At 40.6% G+C, this 17890-nt stretch overlaps 1 protein-coding gene across 1 annotated transcript; it reads right to left on the reverse strand.

Moving 5' to 3' along the window:
• Nucleotides 1-987: 987 nt before the first annotated feature.
• On the reverse strand, nt 988-6939 carry LOC121427921. The gene has a single exon (XM_041624498.1). The coding sequence runs from the start codon at nt 6937-6939 to the stop codon at nt 988-990; it is 5952 nt and encodes a 1983-aa protein (XP_041480432.1).
• Between the last annotated feature and the right edge of the window lie 10951 nt (nt 6940-17890).

The following is a 17890-nucleotide window of genomic DNA, read 5'->3' on the forward strand; positions in this document are numbered from 1 at the left end:
ATATACGATCATATAACATTTCATACAATAATTCTTAACTAATTCTCATCATTCATAACCAAATGTCATGTCACTAAGTTTCAAGTACAATTACGTAATTTAAACAAAAGCACATCAATATCAACCAAGTTCCGAAACATAAATATCCATCATATTCCACAATCGTTAGAATAATATTACATGAAAATAAAGAATTGATTAATAATTTATATCAACAATATCATGAATAAAACTTCTTTCGATCCAACTCACCTCGTTGGCTGGACATAAATAACGTTTGCATGGCAGTAATGTTAAAACAGATTTTGCAGAGGAGCCGTAAACAAAGGTCTCCTTCTATAGGTCAAATAACAGCAAAGTGACAAAATCAAGAAAATAGTTATTTTGGGTTGTCATGGCACTTTGCGCGCATTGATATCATAAAAATATAATCAAGAAAAATGTGTTTTATAATTACACTGAATTGGCAAGTTAGACCGAGAAAGTGTTGGAAAATATAAACTACTATTATACACAAGAATTATGATCCAATTCGTTCGATTAACAATTTAAATAATGTAAAAACAAAGAATTATCTTTAATTATCGGAAGAATCACTGGTAAAGAGACTTAAAACTAATTAGCGCAGCGCGTAGACAATAAAGTAAAAAACGCGCATCCACAAGGGGCGCGGGAAGCTGCCAACATGAGATTGGGGGCAGCCACACTCCCACCCAAAAATCTTCTTTGATTTTTTTTTTCTTTGTTTTTTGTTTTGAATATTATATATATGTATAGATACACACATAATATCCAGAATGTGAATAAAACACATTAAAGTACAATCAATAGCAAAAAATATAATCACCATAAATATCAGGTAAGAAATCTCTTACACAAGTCACTCAAAGATAGGCAAATAAAAAGGGTTGTCTATATGTAAATATATATATATATATAACAACCATAAGACAAAATAATATCAGTGAAAGAGTCAAAGGGGTAAACTTAGTCGGAGTTAGGGACTAAGGAGATCAGCTTGTGGACAGGTCTTTCAAGCACAGTTCTCTTTTGGAGAGGTTTTCCATTCTTGTCTAAGTCCGGAGTTGCCTTGAGAAGTTTAACTCGACGAACAAAGCCATCATCGCTTACGAAAGTCTGAACAACCTTGGCTATACTCCAGTGTGTTCTACAAAGACCATCGTCTTGTAGCATGACTATGTCATTTACCTCGAAGTTTCGCTGTTGTTTTGGCCAGGTCTTCCTGGTTTGGAGGGTGTGAAGATACTCTTTCTTCCAACGAATCCAAAAGAGATCTGTTAAGTATTGCACACGTCTCCATCTTTTTGAGAGATAGAGGTCTTCTCTCTCAAATTTTCCTGGTGGGGGCATCACAATACCTGACTTCATGGTCAAGACATGATTCGGAGTCAAGGGGAGTGGACCATCCGCACATTCCAGATCTTCAACTGTCAATGGCCTGCTATTGATGATAGCCATAGCTTCGTACAGGAACGTTCGAAGAGAGGATGTATTTAGTTGAGCTCCTGACTGTTCTAGTATTCCATCGAGAACATTTCTGACATTCCTGATTTGTCGTTCCCAGATTCCTCCCATGTGACTTGAAGAAGGAGGGTTCATCTTGAATTCGCAGTCAAGTTTAAGTAATTGAGTGGCAACGCGATCTCCATCTAATTCACGGAGGCCTTTTTTCAATTCATGCTTGGCTCCAATGAAGTTAGATCCTTGATCACAACGAATGAGGCGAACATTTCCCCGGATAGCAATGAAACATCTTAGTCCATTGAGAAATGCATCGGTGGACAGATCGTCTAGCATTTCGATATGTACGGCCCTCATAGCCATACAGGTAAGAATGAGCCCATATCGCTTTATCTCCTTTCTTCCTTCCTTGAGAGTAAAGGGACCAAAACAGTCAAGTCCACAGTAGGTGAAAGGAGGAGAAGGGTCTACTCTATCCTGAGGTAGATCGGCCATCTTTTGTCCTCTTGGCTTGCCTCGGGATTTGATACAGATTACACACTTGCTGATTAGAGATGAGACAATACTCCTGCAACCAATGATCCAATATCCACTGGAACGAATGGCATTGATGGTCAGATTTCTTCCTTGATGTGCAGTTCTTTGATGATAGTGCAAGGCAACGAGGTTGGATAGATGGCTTCGCTTTGGTAGGATGATAGGATGTTTTGCACCATACATCATCTCGGCCTTTTTCAACCGACCTCCCACCCGTAGAAGATTGTCATTATCAAGGAAAGGGTCAAGCTGCTTCAATGAGTTGGACTTTGAACCGACTGAGGGATCTGACTTGATTTGCTTCCTTTCTTCACGAAATGCTTCTTTCTGAATTGCACGGATAATATTCCTTTCCGCTATTCGTCTTGCTTCTACTTCATCAATGCTCAGGTCCTTCTTTCTGTAGCAGCACTTTACTATCACTGCAACTGCTGACACTGCATTATGAAGACTGGAGAACCGAGTCAATCTATCTTCGAAATATGTGAAGTTCTCCACCTGTGTAACATGAACAGTAGCTGCTGATTTCACTTCAACATCGTCAGGAGAAACCTCAACATCGACATCTTGTGTAGGAATCTCACTCTTCCAAAGAAAGGTAGGTCCTGTAAGCCAGTTGGATGATAGCATTTCTTCTGTCGTCAATCCTCGAGAAGCATGATCAGCAGGATTCTCAGCACTGGATACATAATTCCATTGTTCTGGGCATGAAGTCTGAAGTATGCGTTCAACACGATTGGCAACATACATATGGAAGCGCCTAGTCTCGTTGTATATGTAGCCAAGAACAACTTTTGAGTCTGTCCAGAAGTGGTGCGTGAGAGAATCGTAGTCAAGTTCATCATTTAGGATACTAGCAATTCTCACGGAGCAGGTAGCTGCCTGGAGTTCTAACCTTGGGATTGTTGTTGGCTTTAGAGGAGTCACTCTTGCCTTTGCCATGGCTAAGGAGCAGTGGACCTTGCCATTTTCATCCTTTAGACGCACATAGGAGCACTGACCGTATCCTGATAAGGAGGCGTCTGAAAAGTGGTGGAGCTGCACTTCCTGAGGTGTCCCAAAGTCTTGTGGTTCGAAGCAACGAGGGATCGTAACTTTGGGAAGTTTCAGAATCTCAAGTCTCCACTTTTCCCATTGTGGACGGAGATCTTCAGGAACAGGATGGTCCCAGTCCATCTTTTGTCTACACATTTCCTGGACAATCTGTCTTCCAACAAGAACCACAGGTGCAATCAAACCAAGTGGGTCGTAAATGGAAGCAACGGTGGCAAGAATTCCGCGTCTTGTCAGGGGATGATCCTTGAGGGTTAGTCTGAAACAGAATTCATCTGAGTTGATGCACCATTGTATCCCAAGTGCTCTTTCAATTGATGTGGAGCCTTGTTGACCGAGTTCCAGACTAGTCTTTGCAACAACAGTTCGTTCCGATTCGGGGATACTGCTTGTCACTCGTTGATTGTTGCAGACAAACTTATGAAGACGCAGGTTACCTTTGGCACACATAGACACTGCCTTCTTGATAAGGTCAATGGCATCTTCTTCAGAGGATACACATTTTAGGCCATCATCGACGTAGAAATTCCTCTTCAAAAATTCTGCAGCTTCTACACCAAGGACTTTGTGGTCTTCTGCTATTTGCTTCAGCCCGAAGTTTGCACATCCCGGAGAAGAAGTGGCTCCAAAGAGATGGACCTTCATTCGATAATCCACTGGGGGCTTTGAGAGATCCCCATCCTCCCACCACAGGAAACGGAGATAGTCTTGATGTTCCTTCGTCACACGGAACTGGTGATACATCTTTTCTACGTCGCAAGTGAAGGCTATAGGTGCTTGGCGAAATCTACACAGAACTCCGATAAGGGGATTGATCAGGTCGGGCCCTTGTAGAAGATGATCATTCAGACAGGTTCCTTGGTATCGAGCACTACAGTCGAATACGACCCTGACTTTGTTCGGCTTTTTAGGGTGATATACACCATGATGTGGTATATACCAACTGCTTGAAGTAGACACTTCATCTGTGGGAATCTTCTCAGCATCACCTCGCTTAAGAATCTCATTCATGAAAGTCATGTAGTGTTCATGGTACTTTGGTCTCTTCAGGAACTGATTTTTCAATCCGTGAAGTCGGCTCATAGCAGCTTTCCGATTGTCAGGCAGATCAGGTTCACCCTTCTTGAAAGGTAAGGGCATTTCATAATACCCATCATCCCTTTGGTGGATTCCATCTTTGATGATCTTTAGAAATTTCTTGTCTTCCTGAGACATCGTTTCCTTTCTGTCTAATTCATGAAAGTCTCTTTCCATCATCTGAAGGAAGTCTCCAGCAGTAACTTCCTTTAACTGTGTCTTGTAAATGTACTTCACATTAGACTGACTGTTTGTCAGACTAGGATCTGCTACCTTCACATTGAGAGTACGATATGTCTGCCCAATCGTGTCAAAGCTCTCTGTGGAGTCGTTCTGAGAACCACCGACGATGCTCCATCCCAACTCCGTCTCTACTGCAAATGGCTCATCATTCTTTCCAAGAATGCAATTCTTTGGTGCAAGAGCACGGGCACAATTGTATCCAATGAGCAGACCTATGGGGCAATCTTGCTTTGGTGCGAGCTGGTTCGAGATATTGTTTAAGTGAGTCCACTTGTTGGCTGTCTCTTCTGTGGGGATATGAGCTTCATCAAGAGGGATGGAGTCCCTGGAGTATGCAGCAGGAAGAGGTATCTTTACTGCTGACTTAAAACCTCGAACGACAAGATTCTTGAATTTCCTACATGGAATTGTCTTGGAATCTGTCATTGTAGTCAAACTTAACATCGCAGTTTCAGAGGACACCTGTAGGTCATTTCCAATACTATCTGTGATAAATGTTGTATCCGACATCGTATCTAGTAAGGCATATACTAGTATCTCCTTCTGAGGGTCATCCAAACTAGATAGGTAAACAGGCAGCACCATCGATGTGAGAGAAACATCTACATCTGACCTGACTCTGTTGCAAGAAGCTTCTTTCTCCTTGGTAACTTCTTTGGTCTGAGTAGACTGTGCCTCACTTTGATCATGTTTTCTTTCCGTAGACAGCTGATTTAGTGTCTCATTGTGTAGACTTGTTGGGTGGCGCTTGTTGCACTTCTTGCACTCAGCCCTTTTTTGACACTGCTTTGACATATGACCTTTGGAGAGACATCCGAAGCAAAGACCTTCTTTCTTCACTAAATCTCTCCTTTGCTCCAAAGTTTTCTGATTGAAGTCCCAGCACTCATTCAACCCATGATTCTGCCGTTTGCAGAGGACACATGTCTTCTGGGTAGTGCTTGTCTTGCTGGCTACAGAGAAGGTTGTCCTTTGTTGACGAGATGTAGGATTCTTGCTTTCTTCCTGTATCTGGAAAGCATCGTTATGATTCTTGTCTTTTCCTGCCTTTACTGTGTCATATGTAACATACGGATCATTGGCAATATCAGTTTCTTCTGATAGAAATGAGACAAATTCTCTGAATGATGGATACCTGCCATTGTCTTTCTTGACTTTCGCTACCGTGCGATTCCATCTGTGTACAATCCAATCCGGAAGTTTCATGCAAATTTTGCTCATCTCCCGAATGTCATTCAAGATTTCCAAGTCTTTGATTTCTGATGATGCTTGAAGACATTGTTGCAAGAAATCTGAAAGTTTCTGAAGGCCTTTGGAATCCCTATTGCCGATCCTTGGCCACGAGTCAAGTTTGGATCGAAAGGCTTCTGAAATGGTGAAGGGGTTGCCGAAACGCTTCTCAAGTATTTCTCTGGCTTGTTCATATGCTTTCTCAGACCTCAGCAAAAAGAAGCCGCTGACAGCCTCTCTTGCTGATCCTCCAATGTACTTTCTTAGGTAGTGTATCCTTTCACCAGAGGGAATTCCACGACATTCAATTAAAGTTGTGAAAGCTGATAGCCAGTCAGGATATTGGAGAGGATCACCCATAAATACTGGAGGCTCAGGAATTGGTAACCGACTAAGTGTCATCGTTCGAGTGAGAACTTCTGCTAGACTTTCATTCTGTTGGGCCTCGCTTGAAGAATGAGATGGCTGGAAGACAGGTGAATCAGGATTTAAGGCCTTGCTCTTTTTGACAGGAGGATCGATGGAGGCGTCATGTTTTTGCGACTTAACCCTTTTGTCATCTTGATTAGGGGATTTAATCAATTGTTTTGTCGATCTCATCGTATCTGTTGACGCACCATCATCTTCTACTTCGTCATACACTCTTATCATTGCCTCCTGTGCCTTTAGTTCACCTTCTAGGCGTTCCTCTTCTAGTTTTCTTCGTAGCTGTTCTATCTTGAGTGATGCTTCTTTCCTTCGAGCATCTTCTTCCATCTCGAGGCGTTCTAACACCATCTGGCATTCATTCTGGCGCTTGTGAGCAGCAAGTTTCTCTTGCAATGCTGCCGCTTCAGCTGCTACAACTGCCCTTTTTGAAGAAATTGTAGACATTTTCGACATCTTAGACGCAGCAGACTTCTTTGAAACAGAGGGTGCTTCAATGAATGTTTCCCGTCGTGATTCAGAAACGGCAACCACAATTTTTGAAATTGTGTCTACAATAATTGGGGAAAGCTCATCTAAATGCTTGGCTATGTCCTCATTCACACCGCCTTGAATTTCTTCAAGTTCACTTGCAACTTTTCGCAGAGAATCGAATCTTGCAGAAATATCAGATTTCCGCAGAGAAAGTTCATTTTCGTCAATGGGGAATGAAGAGAGCAATCTATCAGTGTCCTTTAGGGTTGTTAGCAGGTCAAGGTGTTCTGAATAAAATTTGCCCTGCAACTCATCATCTTTCTTTTGCATGATTGCTTTTTCTGTTAGTTTCTTTATGCGAGCAGAACGGCGCATATTCTCTACAGACATGCTATCTATGTCTACATGAATATCCATGCTACCGATGAGGGCATTAATTCAATAATCAACTTGCTGAATCACAACAGGGAACCTATTGTATATATTCTTCATAAAAAAGCATAGAAATTCCAAATGGACAATATATAGTTACATCTGACTTCTCAACATAGAAATGGAAATTGTTGAATCATATAGCAAAAATTGAAATTTAGCTTCTGCAAAATAATCTGGAGTTAAATTGCAAGTAACAGATACTCCATCAAACTTCAAAATTGAGAAGAATGCATTCAAATAATTTCTCGGCAAAATATCTCAAAGACCAAAATTTGAATTTAGAAAATATAACTGTATAATGAGATATATGAATTATATCAATCATTTGCAACTGATGAAAAGAAAGAAATAAAATGGTATGACTTACTGAAGACGAATCATGATACGATCGACTTACATTTAGATGCAATAAAATAAAATTAGGCCTAGTCCGGTTGTAACTCTTGCTTCAGTTCGTTGTTAGTCTACTTCAATTAATTGTTATAATTCTAAGCCTATAGTTCTAGTTCTCGTTCATTGGTGCTTTGACATCTTTAAAGTTCTGGGTTGCGTTGTAGATCTAGATGTGTTTCCAAGGTTTTGAAGCCGTCACTCAGTTGCCGAATATCCCGCGATGCGCCTTAACCGATGGCTTGAAGGGACCGAATGCACTGGTTGACATCGAATGGCTCAGCTTGATACATCTACACGATCATCTAAGCATACCGGTACTTGTTGGACAGGATTCAATGTCCATCGAGTTTCACTGTAACTGCCACCAAGTTATTTACACAAAGTCAAAAGATCCAACGTTTAGACGGATGTTGAAAGTTTATTTCCAAACAGTGCCATGAAACTGTAACAAACATTGAACAATTAAAACAATTAATTTCATATTTCATAACATTGCAATGATATATCTTTTCCAATTAAACATATATTAATCAAGTCTTATTAAATTACTCTTTTAGTGAAATTTCCTCAACTATGACATTTCAAACAAGACATATACGATCATATAACATTTCATACAATAATTCTTAACTAATTCTCATCATTCATAACCAAATGTCATGTCACTAAGTTTCAAGTACAATTACGTAATTTAAACAAAAGCACATCAATATCAACCAAGTTCCGAAACATAAATATCCATCATATTCCACAATCGTTAGAATAATATTACATGAAAATAAAGAATTGATTAATAATTTATATCAACAATATCATGAATAAAACTTCTTTCGATCCAACTCACCTCGTTGGCTGGACATAAATAACGTTTGCATGGCAGTAATGTTAAAACAGATTTTGCAGAGGAGCCGTAAACAAAGGTCTCCTTCTATAGGTCAAATAACAGCAAAGTGACAAAATCAAGAAAATAGTTATTTTGGGTTGTCATGGCACTTTGCGCGCATTGATATCATAAAAATATAATCAAGAAAAATGTGTTTTATAATTACACTGAATTGGCAAGTTAGACCGAGAAAGTGTTGGAAAATATAAACTACTATTATACACAAGAATTATGATCCAATTCGTTCGATTAACAATTTAAATAATGTAAAAACAAAGAATTATCTTTAATTATCGGAAGAATCACTGGTAAAGAGACTTAAAACTAATTAGCGCAGCGCGTAGACAATAAAGTAAAAAACGCGCATCCACAAGGGGCGCGGGAAGCTGCCAACATGAGATTGGGGGCAGCCACACAGAGGTCTGCATCATAAGATCAACATACACTAAAAGTTGATAAATCCTAAATTACTTAATTTTCTGGACTAGAGTGTGAACAATGAATTAATATTTTCCTAATATTAATTGTAAATCTGGAGTGTGAGAAGTGAGTGGGAGTGACCAGCATTTTCACTGCATGAAACACCTAATGACATTCACACAGGGCTGTGAGTGCGTTACAGGTATCATCACCAGTCGACCTGTGACTGTAAGGAGCGTTCACACGTGGATATAATCAGACATTAATATCTACACTCATTCATTTAAATACCTAATACGTACAGCGAACATACACAATGAGTAGCGGAAAATATCCAGAAATGAACTGGGAGGCAACAGACCTACCCGAAGAGTTCCAGCTTTTCAGACAAAGAATGGAGCTGATTCTAGCAGACCAAGACATAACTGATCAGAGAAAAGTGGCTATAAAAATCAAGATTGCTGTAGGCAATGAAGGCTTGCGTCGAATCAATGCATCGGGGCTATCAGAGACCGATAAAGAAAAACCGCAAGAGCTATGGAGACTATTAGAGGCACAGTTAAAGGTCAATATCAATTTTCGCATACACCGCTTAGAGCTAATGCGGTACAGACAGAAACCAGATGAAACGATCGATGAATTCGTAACCAGGTGTAGGGACAAAGCCAAAAATTGCGATTTCGAGGAAGCTGAGTTAAATGAGCGCATCATGGAGCTAGTGATTGCGTCAACTCCAAGTCTCGAATTCCAAAAGTCATTGCTAGATCAACCGAAAGGTTACAAGGTCGAACAAATTTTGGTAGAAGGTCGTAAATACGAGGCAGTTGCTGCGAGCCGACAATGTCTTGAGACACTAGACCCTAAACAGAATATCGATTCGTTCAAGCGTAGCCAGGGACGAAAAGCATGTGGTAACTGCGGACGTTTCCACAAACCTCGTCAGTGCCCTGCGTATGACGATGAGTGCCGTGCCTGTGGCACCAAGGGCCATTGGGCCAAATTCTGTCGTAAACCGAAAAATGATCGTAGTCGTAAACAGAATCGTAGATCAGATGACCAAAGATCAGACACGGTATCTGATGATCGGAAACCAAAACAAAACAAATCACGATCAAAGTCGAAAAGTCGAAAGAGTAAACCAATAAGCGAAATGGACATAACACATGATACTACCACAGATCATGATCATTATCAATCTACAGATAGTCCATTCAACATAGCACAATTCGACACCATACACACTAATGGACCACACACAGTTGTAAATCCAGAAGGTACTGTAGCATTTGCTAACATTGACATAATATGCCCACAGAGAGTAGGTCAACATAAGCTTTACCTAAAAGTGGACTCGGGGGCAAGTGCTAACACTATCACAGTACGTACCGCCAAAGCAATATACGGTCCAAAGTGGGAATCAGTAGTGAAACAAACAACAATAAAACTTGTAGCTTACGGAGAGACACAAATTCCATGTAAGGGTACACTGGACATAAAGTGTAGATACAAGAGTACAAAATGGTCAACACATACATTCTATGTAGCAGATGTCAAGGGTCCAGCGATCCTAGGGTTGTTAGGTTGCACTGACCTTGGAATTATCACAATTCACTCAATGGACAACAAAACACCTACAACCAATCCTAAACCTAAGCAAACACCTATCACAAGTGTAAGGGATCTCAAACAAGCATATCCAAATCAGTTTGACGCTATTGGTAGTTTCCGAGGGAAGGCAATGCTTCATGTCAAGGATGATGCTAAACCTACCATAGACGCACCCCGCAAGTGCAGCGTACACTTGAAAGACAAAATCAAGGCGGAACTGGACAATATGGAGCAGCAAGGAGTCATCAGATCAATTGAGTACCACACCGATTGGTGCAGCTCCATGACCACTGTTGTGAAGAAAGATGGATCCATCAGGATTTGTCTTGACCCCAGGAGGTTAAATGATGCCTTGAAGAGATGCCCGCACAAGGTACCAACCTTGGAAGAGGTCCAACCTGTCTTCGCAGGAGCTCAGTACTTCTCTAAGTTAGACGCGAAGGCTGGTTACTGGTCGGTTCACCTAGCAGAGGAGTGCCAGGATCTCACCACATTCCGTACACCATTTGGAAGGTACTGCTTCCAAAGACTACCATTTGGGTTATGTACTAGTCAGGATATCTTCCAGCAGCATATGGATAGAATCGTCCAAAATGTGCCAGGCTGCATATGCATCGCAGATGACATAGCGATCGTAGGACGAACGGAGGAGGAACACGATAGGAACCTCTACTTACTCATGGAGACGGCAAAGCAAGAAGGCTTAGTGTTCAACAGCTCCAAATGTACTATCAAGAAGGAAGCCATCAACTTCTTTGGTTCCAAGTACACTAGATCAGGTATCTACCCAGATCCGAGCAAGGTAGAAGCTATCACCTCAATGCCATCACCCAAGGACAAAGAAGATGTTCAGAGATGCCTAGGATTATTCGCATACCTAGCAGCATACATTCCTAACTTGTCAGAGAAGTCAGCGCCACTTCGAGAACTTCTACACAAGGAAGTACCATTCATCTGGGACGATGATCATGAACATTCCTTGAACAGCCTGAAAAGTGCAGTATCATCAGGTGCATGTCTACAATTCTATGACCCAAAGAAAGAGACAACTCTTGAGGTAGATGCATCGATGAAAGGGCTAGGAGCATGCCTGCTCCAGCAAGGCAAACCAGTTGCATTTGCATCCAAAAGTCTTTCCACTGCACAATCCAACTATTCCAACATAGAGAGGGAAACCTTAGCCCTAGTGTTTGGTATCAACCGCTTCCATACATATCTGTTCGGGAAGGAATTCACCGTCATAACAGATCACAGACCATTGGAGATGATATGGAAGAAACCTCTTAGAAGTGCACCACCACGTCTACAGAGATTGCTTATCAAAGTCCAAGGATACCGATGTCAAGTCAAGTATCGACCAGGAAAAGACATGATTCTTTCCGATACCTTGAGCCGACTTCCTAATCCCAAGGAAGCACGCGATGTTCCGCTAGATGTCAGAGTGGAATCCATCTGCTCTGAAGCCGAAGATTCGCACCAGATTGACTTGATATACTTCGGACAACACAAGAGAACAGAGCTTCAGAGAGAAACAGCTAATGATCCTGTTCTCAGATCACTATGGCAAATAGTCACTCAGGGATGGCCTGAGACCATCCAAGAATTGCCGACATCCCTTCGTCAATTTTGGTCTTACAGAGATGAAATTGGAGTATCACACGGAGTACTCTTCAAGGGAAGTCAAGTCATCATACCGAAGACACTAAGGAATGACATCCTTAGACAGCTTCATCTAGGACACATGGGAATCGAAAGCACGAGACGACTTGCTCGTGAGACAGTGTTCTGGCCAAACATCAACAAGGACATTGATCAGCTGATAAAGCAGTGTGAAACATGCCAGAAACACCAAGCAAGACAGCAGAAAGAGCCACTGCATCCCCATGATGTACCACCAGCACCATGGACCAGACTGGGAAGTGACTTGTTCATGCTCAATAGACAAGAGTATCTACTCGTTACTGATTACTATTCCAAGTATCCGATCATTGCTAAGCTAACCGATACATCCAGTGCAGCTATAGCAAGACAGATGACGGGAATCTTCAGTCTGTTCGGTCCACCAGAAGAGATTGTGTCCGACAACGGTCCACAATTTGTCGGGAAACCATTCCAAGACATGTGCAAGAAGTGGAATATCAAGCACATCACTTCTTCACCGCACTATCCAAGATCCAACGGATTAGCTGAGAGAATGGTTCGTACAATCAAGAATCTGTTGACAAAGTGTTCTCAAACTAGCCAAGACAGTCAACTAGCCATGATGCACCTGAGAGCAACACCAGTTGACAATAACTTGAGATCACCAGCAGAGATGTTGTTTGGAAGACCCATCCGAACCACATTGCCAAGTCACTATCTTTCGAGAGATTCTGCTGCTACCGAGTTTCTCTTGAATAGGCAAGACAAAATGAAGGAAGTGCATGATCGACATGCAAGTTCTGATTTGCCACCACTGCATGTAGGACAGCCAGTGAGAGTTCTGCATCCAAGAGACAACACTTGGATACCAGCCAAAGTATCCAAAGTCTGTGAAGAACCTCGATCCTACGAAGTTTCAACGCCGAACGGAGGAATCTTGAGGAGAAATAGATCTCACTTGAGGGAAATTCCATCCACCAACCCAACTCCGAAGCGTGTGAGGTTCGACGAAGAAAACCACTCCACAGAAACTCAACCAGAGGAAGACAACGTCCAACGAACACCAATGTCCAACTCTAATCAATCTCAACAGACATACTCACAAACCACGAGGTCTGGACGCACTATTCGCAAACCAGAGAGATTCATGTTTGAAGATTGAACATTATGAACACTCTAAACTCTCAAACAAAGAAGAGAAAGAGAAGAAAGAAGACAACACTGAAGACATTAGTGTAGTTTAAAAGTTTATTATATGCATGTATAGACATTGTACATTATTTTTGGTATGTCAAGATAGTGTTCACGAAATTATCAAAAAGACACTATAACCAAAACTTATTGTTTGGAAATATTGATTTCAGGATCAATCCGGTTATCCAAATTATTTTCAGTTTTGCACAAGATTGAAGTTATGTAAAATTGAAGATGCATACAGTTTATCACAAATTGGTATTATTCTCACAAACCAAACAATTTCTATATTATATCTGATAAATCTTAACCAAGCCAAATTACCAAAATTTGCAGACTACCAAAAGTATTGTTTGAAAACAATATCATTGAAAATTGAAATTCTCAATCTTATCAGAAGAAGGGGGATGTTACGATATCAGTATGGATATCTAAGCACTCCATACACCTCCCGCAACATGGATACCATGCCTGTTGATTGACCTGCCTAGCTGGCCTGTATAATAAACCTGTATATACGTTCATATCAAAGTCTCCACCAGAGTCCTTTGTATTGGATCAGTGCCCCGCCCCATGCCCCCCCCCCCGCGTAGTTACGCCACTGCATGGCATGACTGGGCTTATATGAACATAACTTTCAATAATAAATGAATATCAGAAAATAATAAAATGAAGCCCGGGAAACGAAATCAAATTAAGTGACAAACAATTTGTTATGGCCTGTTTATGTACGTGTCTTTGCCCTGGCCTTGTATTCTCGCTTTTTGCATTCGTCTTTCATACTTCTCCCGCTCTATATACTCTATAGGGTAAGGGGTATATATCGCACTTTTCTCATGTATCACTATCTCCCTGATAATTTGATTCATCAGTGAAATACATCACTTCTGCCCCCCCCCTCCACCCTTGGTCATTCAGAGCTAGGTTCATGGCGACATATTCCGTTGTATATATCTTTGCATAATATAGATATATGTGTGTATATATATATATATATATATATATATATATCACTCAGTCTCAGATGACTGTCTTTGGTTCCACCCGGGAGTTAACACACGCACCATGGATCCTACCTACTCCATGCACGCACTCAACACTTCGCTGTCATTCCTCTGCTCTCCAAAACCTAAACGAATAATTTGAAGCGATGATGTAAAAAATTTAATCATAAAGGTTTGATAAAAATATGAAAAAAATAATCGACTCACCTTTTCCACACACAACTTTATGACCTATGGTTTGTAGTATTGCACCCACAGCATCAGCATCCCAATATTTTTTTACCATTCCCTGTTGACTCCGTGCGTATTTATTAATATATACCCAGCCTGTAGCTATATTTAGCTCAGGGAATGCAAGATACAACGCATATAAAATGCATGTGACCAGCAGTTCTATGCATAGTCTACCGTTTCAGACTGTTAAATCGTGTTTATTGCTATTCATCTGTGCGATTACATACAGATATGTACTTGCATATTTATCATATGTAGGATGCTTTGATCCATTCATTACAAGTAATATCCGATTGTATTTAGACACACACACACAAACAAAAATTATTTTAAGAATTTAAGAGACAAAATAGTGCTATTCCCTTTTTTTCATGTGACGCAGCTAGAATTGTTTTGAGGATAAGGTATTTGTATGCAAAATGATCAACAATTTTCATGCAATATCTCGATTCTTGGTTCATACTGCACCATTGAACGCTGCAATATGCTGCGTAATGGTTATATATAGCAATGATGAATCGAGATCATAATAGAGATCTTTACACGGGCAGGCCGGTGCTATATGTGGAAGAGAAAGCTATTACGTAACCAAGGAACAAATTTATTCAAAGAGCTGATCGTCCTTAGTCTTAAAAAATAAACCGTATGTAGTCGTGTTGGGTAACTGGTGGGTCCATGATGGTGCAGGCCCTATAATAGTGTGTGATATATCACTTTCAGTTCTCAGCTCCAAGGTTTTTACCCCCAACAAAATGTTGCTTTAGTTTGTTTTGGGGGAACTGATCTGATCAACGTCACACACTCATCGCCCCCCCCCCCGCAAAATAATCTTTATGTTAATAGACGGAATAAAACTTTAATGGATTGACAAATATGATTAAAAAACAATAGATAACATGAAATAAAAGGGCAGCTAAATAGTGCCACATGCGAGGGGGGGGGAGGGTGGGCGTGGGGGGTTGTAAGAGCGGACACCAGTGGCGTAACTACGGGGGGCATGGGGGGCACGTGCCCCCCCCCCATCGGCTAAAAAAGGAGAAAAAGAGGGAGAAAGGAAGAGAAACGTAGTGGGAAAGACAAATTTATTATTCATTATAATGTTGTATTATATAATAATTATGTTATAATACATTACATAAGAAACATTTTTATCATAACTTTATGTAAAATAATTTGCTCAGGGCCTATGTCTTCACTGTTCCTGGTGCTCGCATTGTCTGTTCAACGAGATATATAACCCTGTTTTACTATAAAAAAACCGTTTTCAAGTCAATATACACCAAATATATTTCCTCGCACTTCGAGTTATATAGTGACATATGCTTCTTTTTCATAACTACTTAAAGCGATTGCCCCATGTTAAACATTTCCTGTCCGTGATTGCGTTCGCATTAATGGATTGGTGAGATATGTCCGCTCTCCTTGAATTCCTAAAATCAGTCCTTGAAATGTCCCTTTATCTGATCTGGATATCAAACAAGGCTCGCGCTTCGCGCACGCATCATTTAGTTAGCATGGTTAGTGAAATGCGTATGGTCTTATAGTGAATTCCTACAAACAAGCCTTAGAATGCCCCACTTCAGGTCTGAATTATCTAAATTTTCAGCTCGTGCTTCGCGCTCGCAATATTTGATTAGTGAGATGCGTATGATAATCATGATTACAATGACTACAAAAAGAGCTTCATGTGTTCAGATGTAATTCTAATAAAATCAGCAAGCGCTTGGCACTCGCATTACATTACTTTGGTGAGATATGTACACACTTAATGGATAGTCCTTAAAATATTCCTGTTTGGGGTCGATACAAAAATTTCAGCTCGCGTTTGGTACTCGCATCATTTGGTTAATGAAATACGTAAAGTTTCGTGAATTCCTACAAACAAGTCTTAAAATGCCCCTCTTCAGGTCTGAATTTCCTCAGTTTTCAGCTCGCGCTTCGTGCTCGCAATGTTTGAGTAGTGAGATGGGTATTTTATTCATGATTACAATGACTACAAGTGCTTCATGTGTTACATGTAATTCTATCGAAATCAGCAAGCGCTTGGCACTCGCATTAGATGACTTTGATGAGATATGTATACTCTTAATGGATTCCTAAAACATAGTCCTTAAAATCTCTCTATTCGGGGTCAACATATAAAAAAAATTGTCCTTAAAATGTCTCTATTAGGTCAGTATATCTGGCAACTGAGCGCACTTCGCGCGCTCACTAAGTGACTTAAAATTTTTGCTGGTGCCCCCCCCCATGCCGTGACCCACGGTACGCCACTGGCGGACACCCTTGTCAAACATAAACTGGATGTGTCACACTGGTTCATGGCGATGTACCTGTAGATTATCGGGCTCAAATTAATGGAAGCTTTAGGTCAATGTGAATTTGAATAAATAGAAAAAAACAACAAAAAAGTAGCATAATGCTGAAAATTTCATCAAAATCGGATGTAAAATAAGAAAGTTATGACATTTAAATTTTTGCTTTTTTTTCACAAAACAATTACATGCACATCTCAGTGACATCCAAATCCCGGGGGGGGGCACTTACATTGACGAGTGGATACCATGCGCGACCAAAAAACATGTGAAAAGGACGTCTTTTTCACGATAGGGCACGTTACGTACGTACGTGAAAAGGGTGTCAAAAACACAAAAATAATGAAAAAAGGGTGTCTATTTCGCTAGGAAAATTACGTGTTTAGGGTCGAATTTGCGGGGACGATAAAACAAAATTAAAATGTTTTATAAAGGATGTCCTTTTTGCCCCAACACTTCGTGTTTAGAGTCCGATTTGTGCGAGGTGTAGAAGGTGGGGTCGTATATACTAAACCAAATAAGGTAAAGCCGACGACCGAAGGACCCGTAACAATAAAACATTTAAGAGTAGGGTATCATAAATTACGTGTTTAGGGTGCTTTTCGAGACCCCATGGTCATGATGGTCGCGCATGGTATCCACTCGTGAATGGAAGTGCCCCCCCCCCCATGCAAATGAGACAGTCGGTGATGTCTCTCACTCACTTTTCCCTTTTTTTGTTTAAATTATACAATGAAAATAAGGGCCAACTTGACTTGAGTATTAAAATAATGCTAATTCCGCATCTTCATGGAGTAATTAATCTTTGTTTCACTTGACAATTAGGAGAAAATTAGAATATTTCATACTTCATATGGTTACACTTCGTAATTCCAAAGCTTCGTAATTCCGAAGGTTCTTTATTCCGAAGGTTCGTAATTCCGAAACACGTAAATTGCCTATACCTCGATGTTCGTTAATCCGAAAACGAAAAAGGGTTCGTTAATCCGAACATTTGTGGCGTAATTCCGACGATTCGTTATTCCGAAGGTTCGATAATCCGAAAACGAAATAAGGTTCGTTGTTCCGAAGGTTCGTTAATCCGAAAACGAAATAAGGTTCGTTGTTCCGAAGGTTCGTTGATCCGAAAACGAAATAAGGTTCGTTTTTTCCGAAGGTTCGTTAATCCGAAAACGAAATAAGGTTCGTTTTTCCGAAGGTTCGTTAATCCGAAAACTAAATAAGGTTCGTTAATCCGAAAACAA

Source organism: Lytechinus variegatus, chromosome 14 (assembly GCF_018143015.1).
Source record: "Lytechinus variegatus isolate NC3 chromosome 14, Lvar_3.0, whole genome shotgun sequence".
Taxonomy (NCBI): Eukaryota; Metazoa; Echinodermata; class Echinoidea; order Temnopleuroida; family Toxopneustidae; genus Lytechinus; species Lytechinus variegatus.

Bases quoted from the DNA above. Each gene is read 5' to 3' on its own strand.
- LOC121427921 (XM_041624498.1), bottom strand. From the start codon at position 6,939: ATGGATATTCATGTAGACATAGATAGCATGTCTGTAGAGAATATGCGC.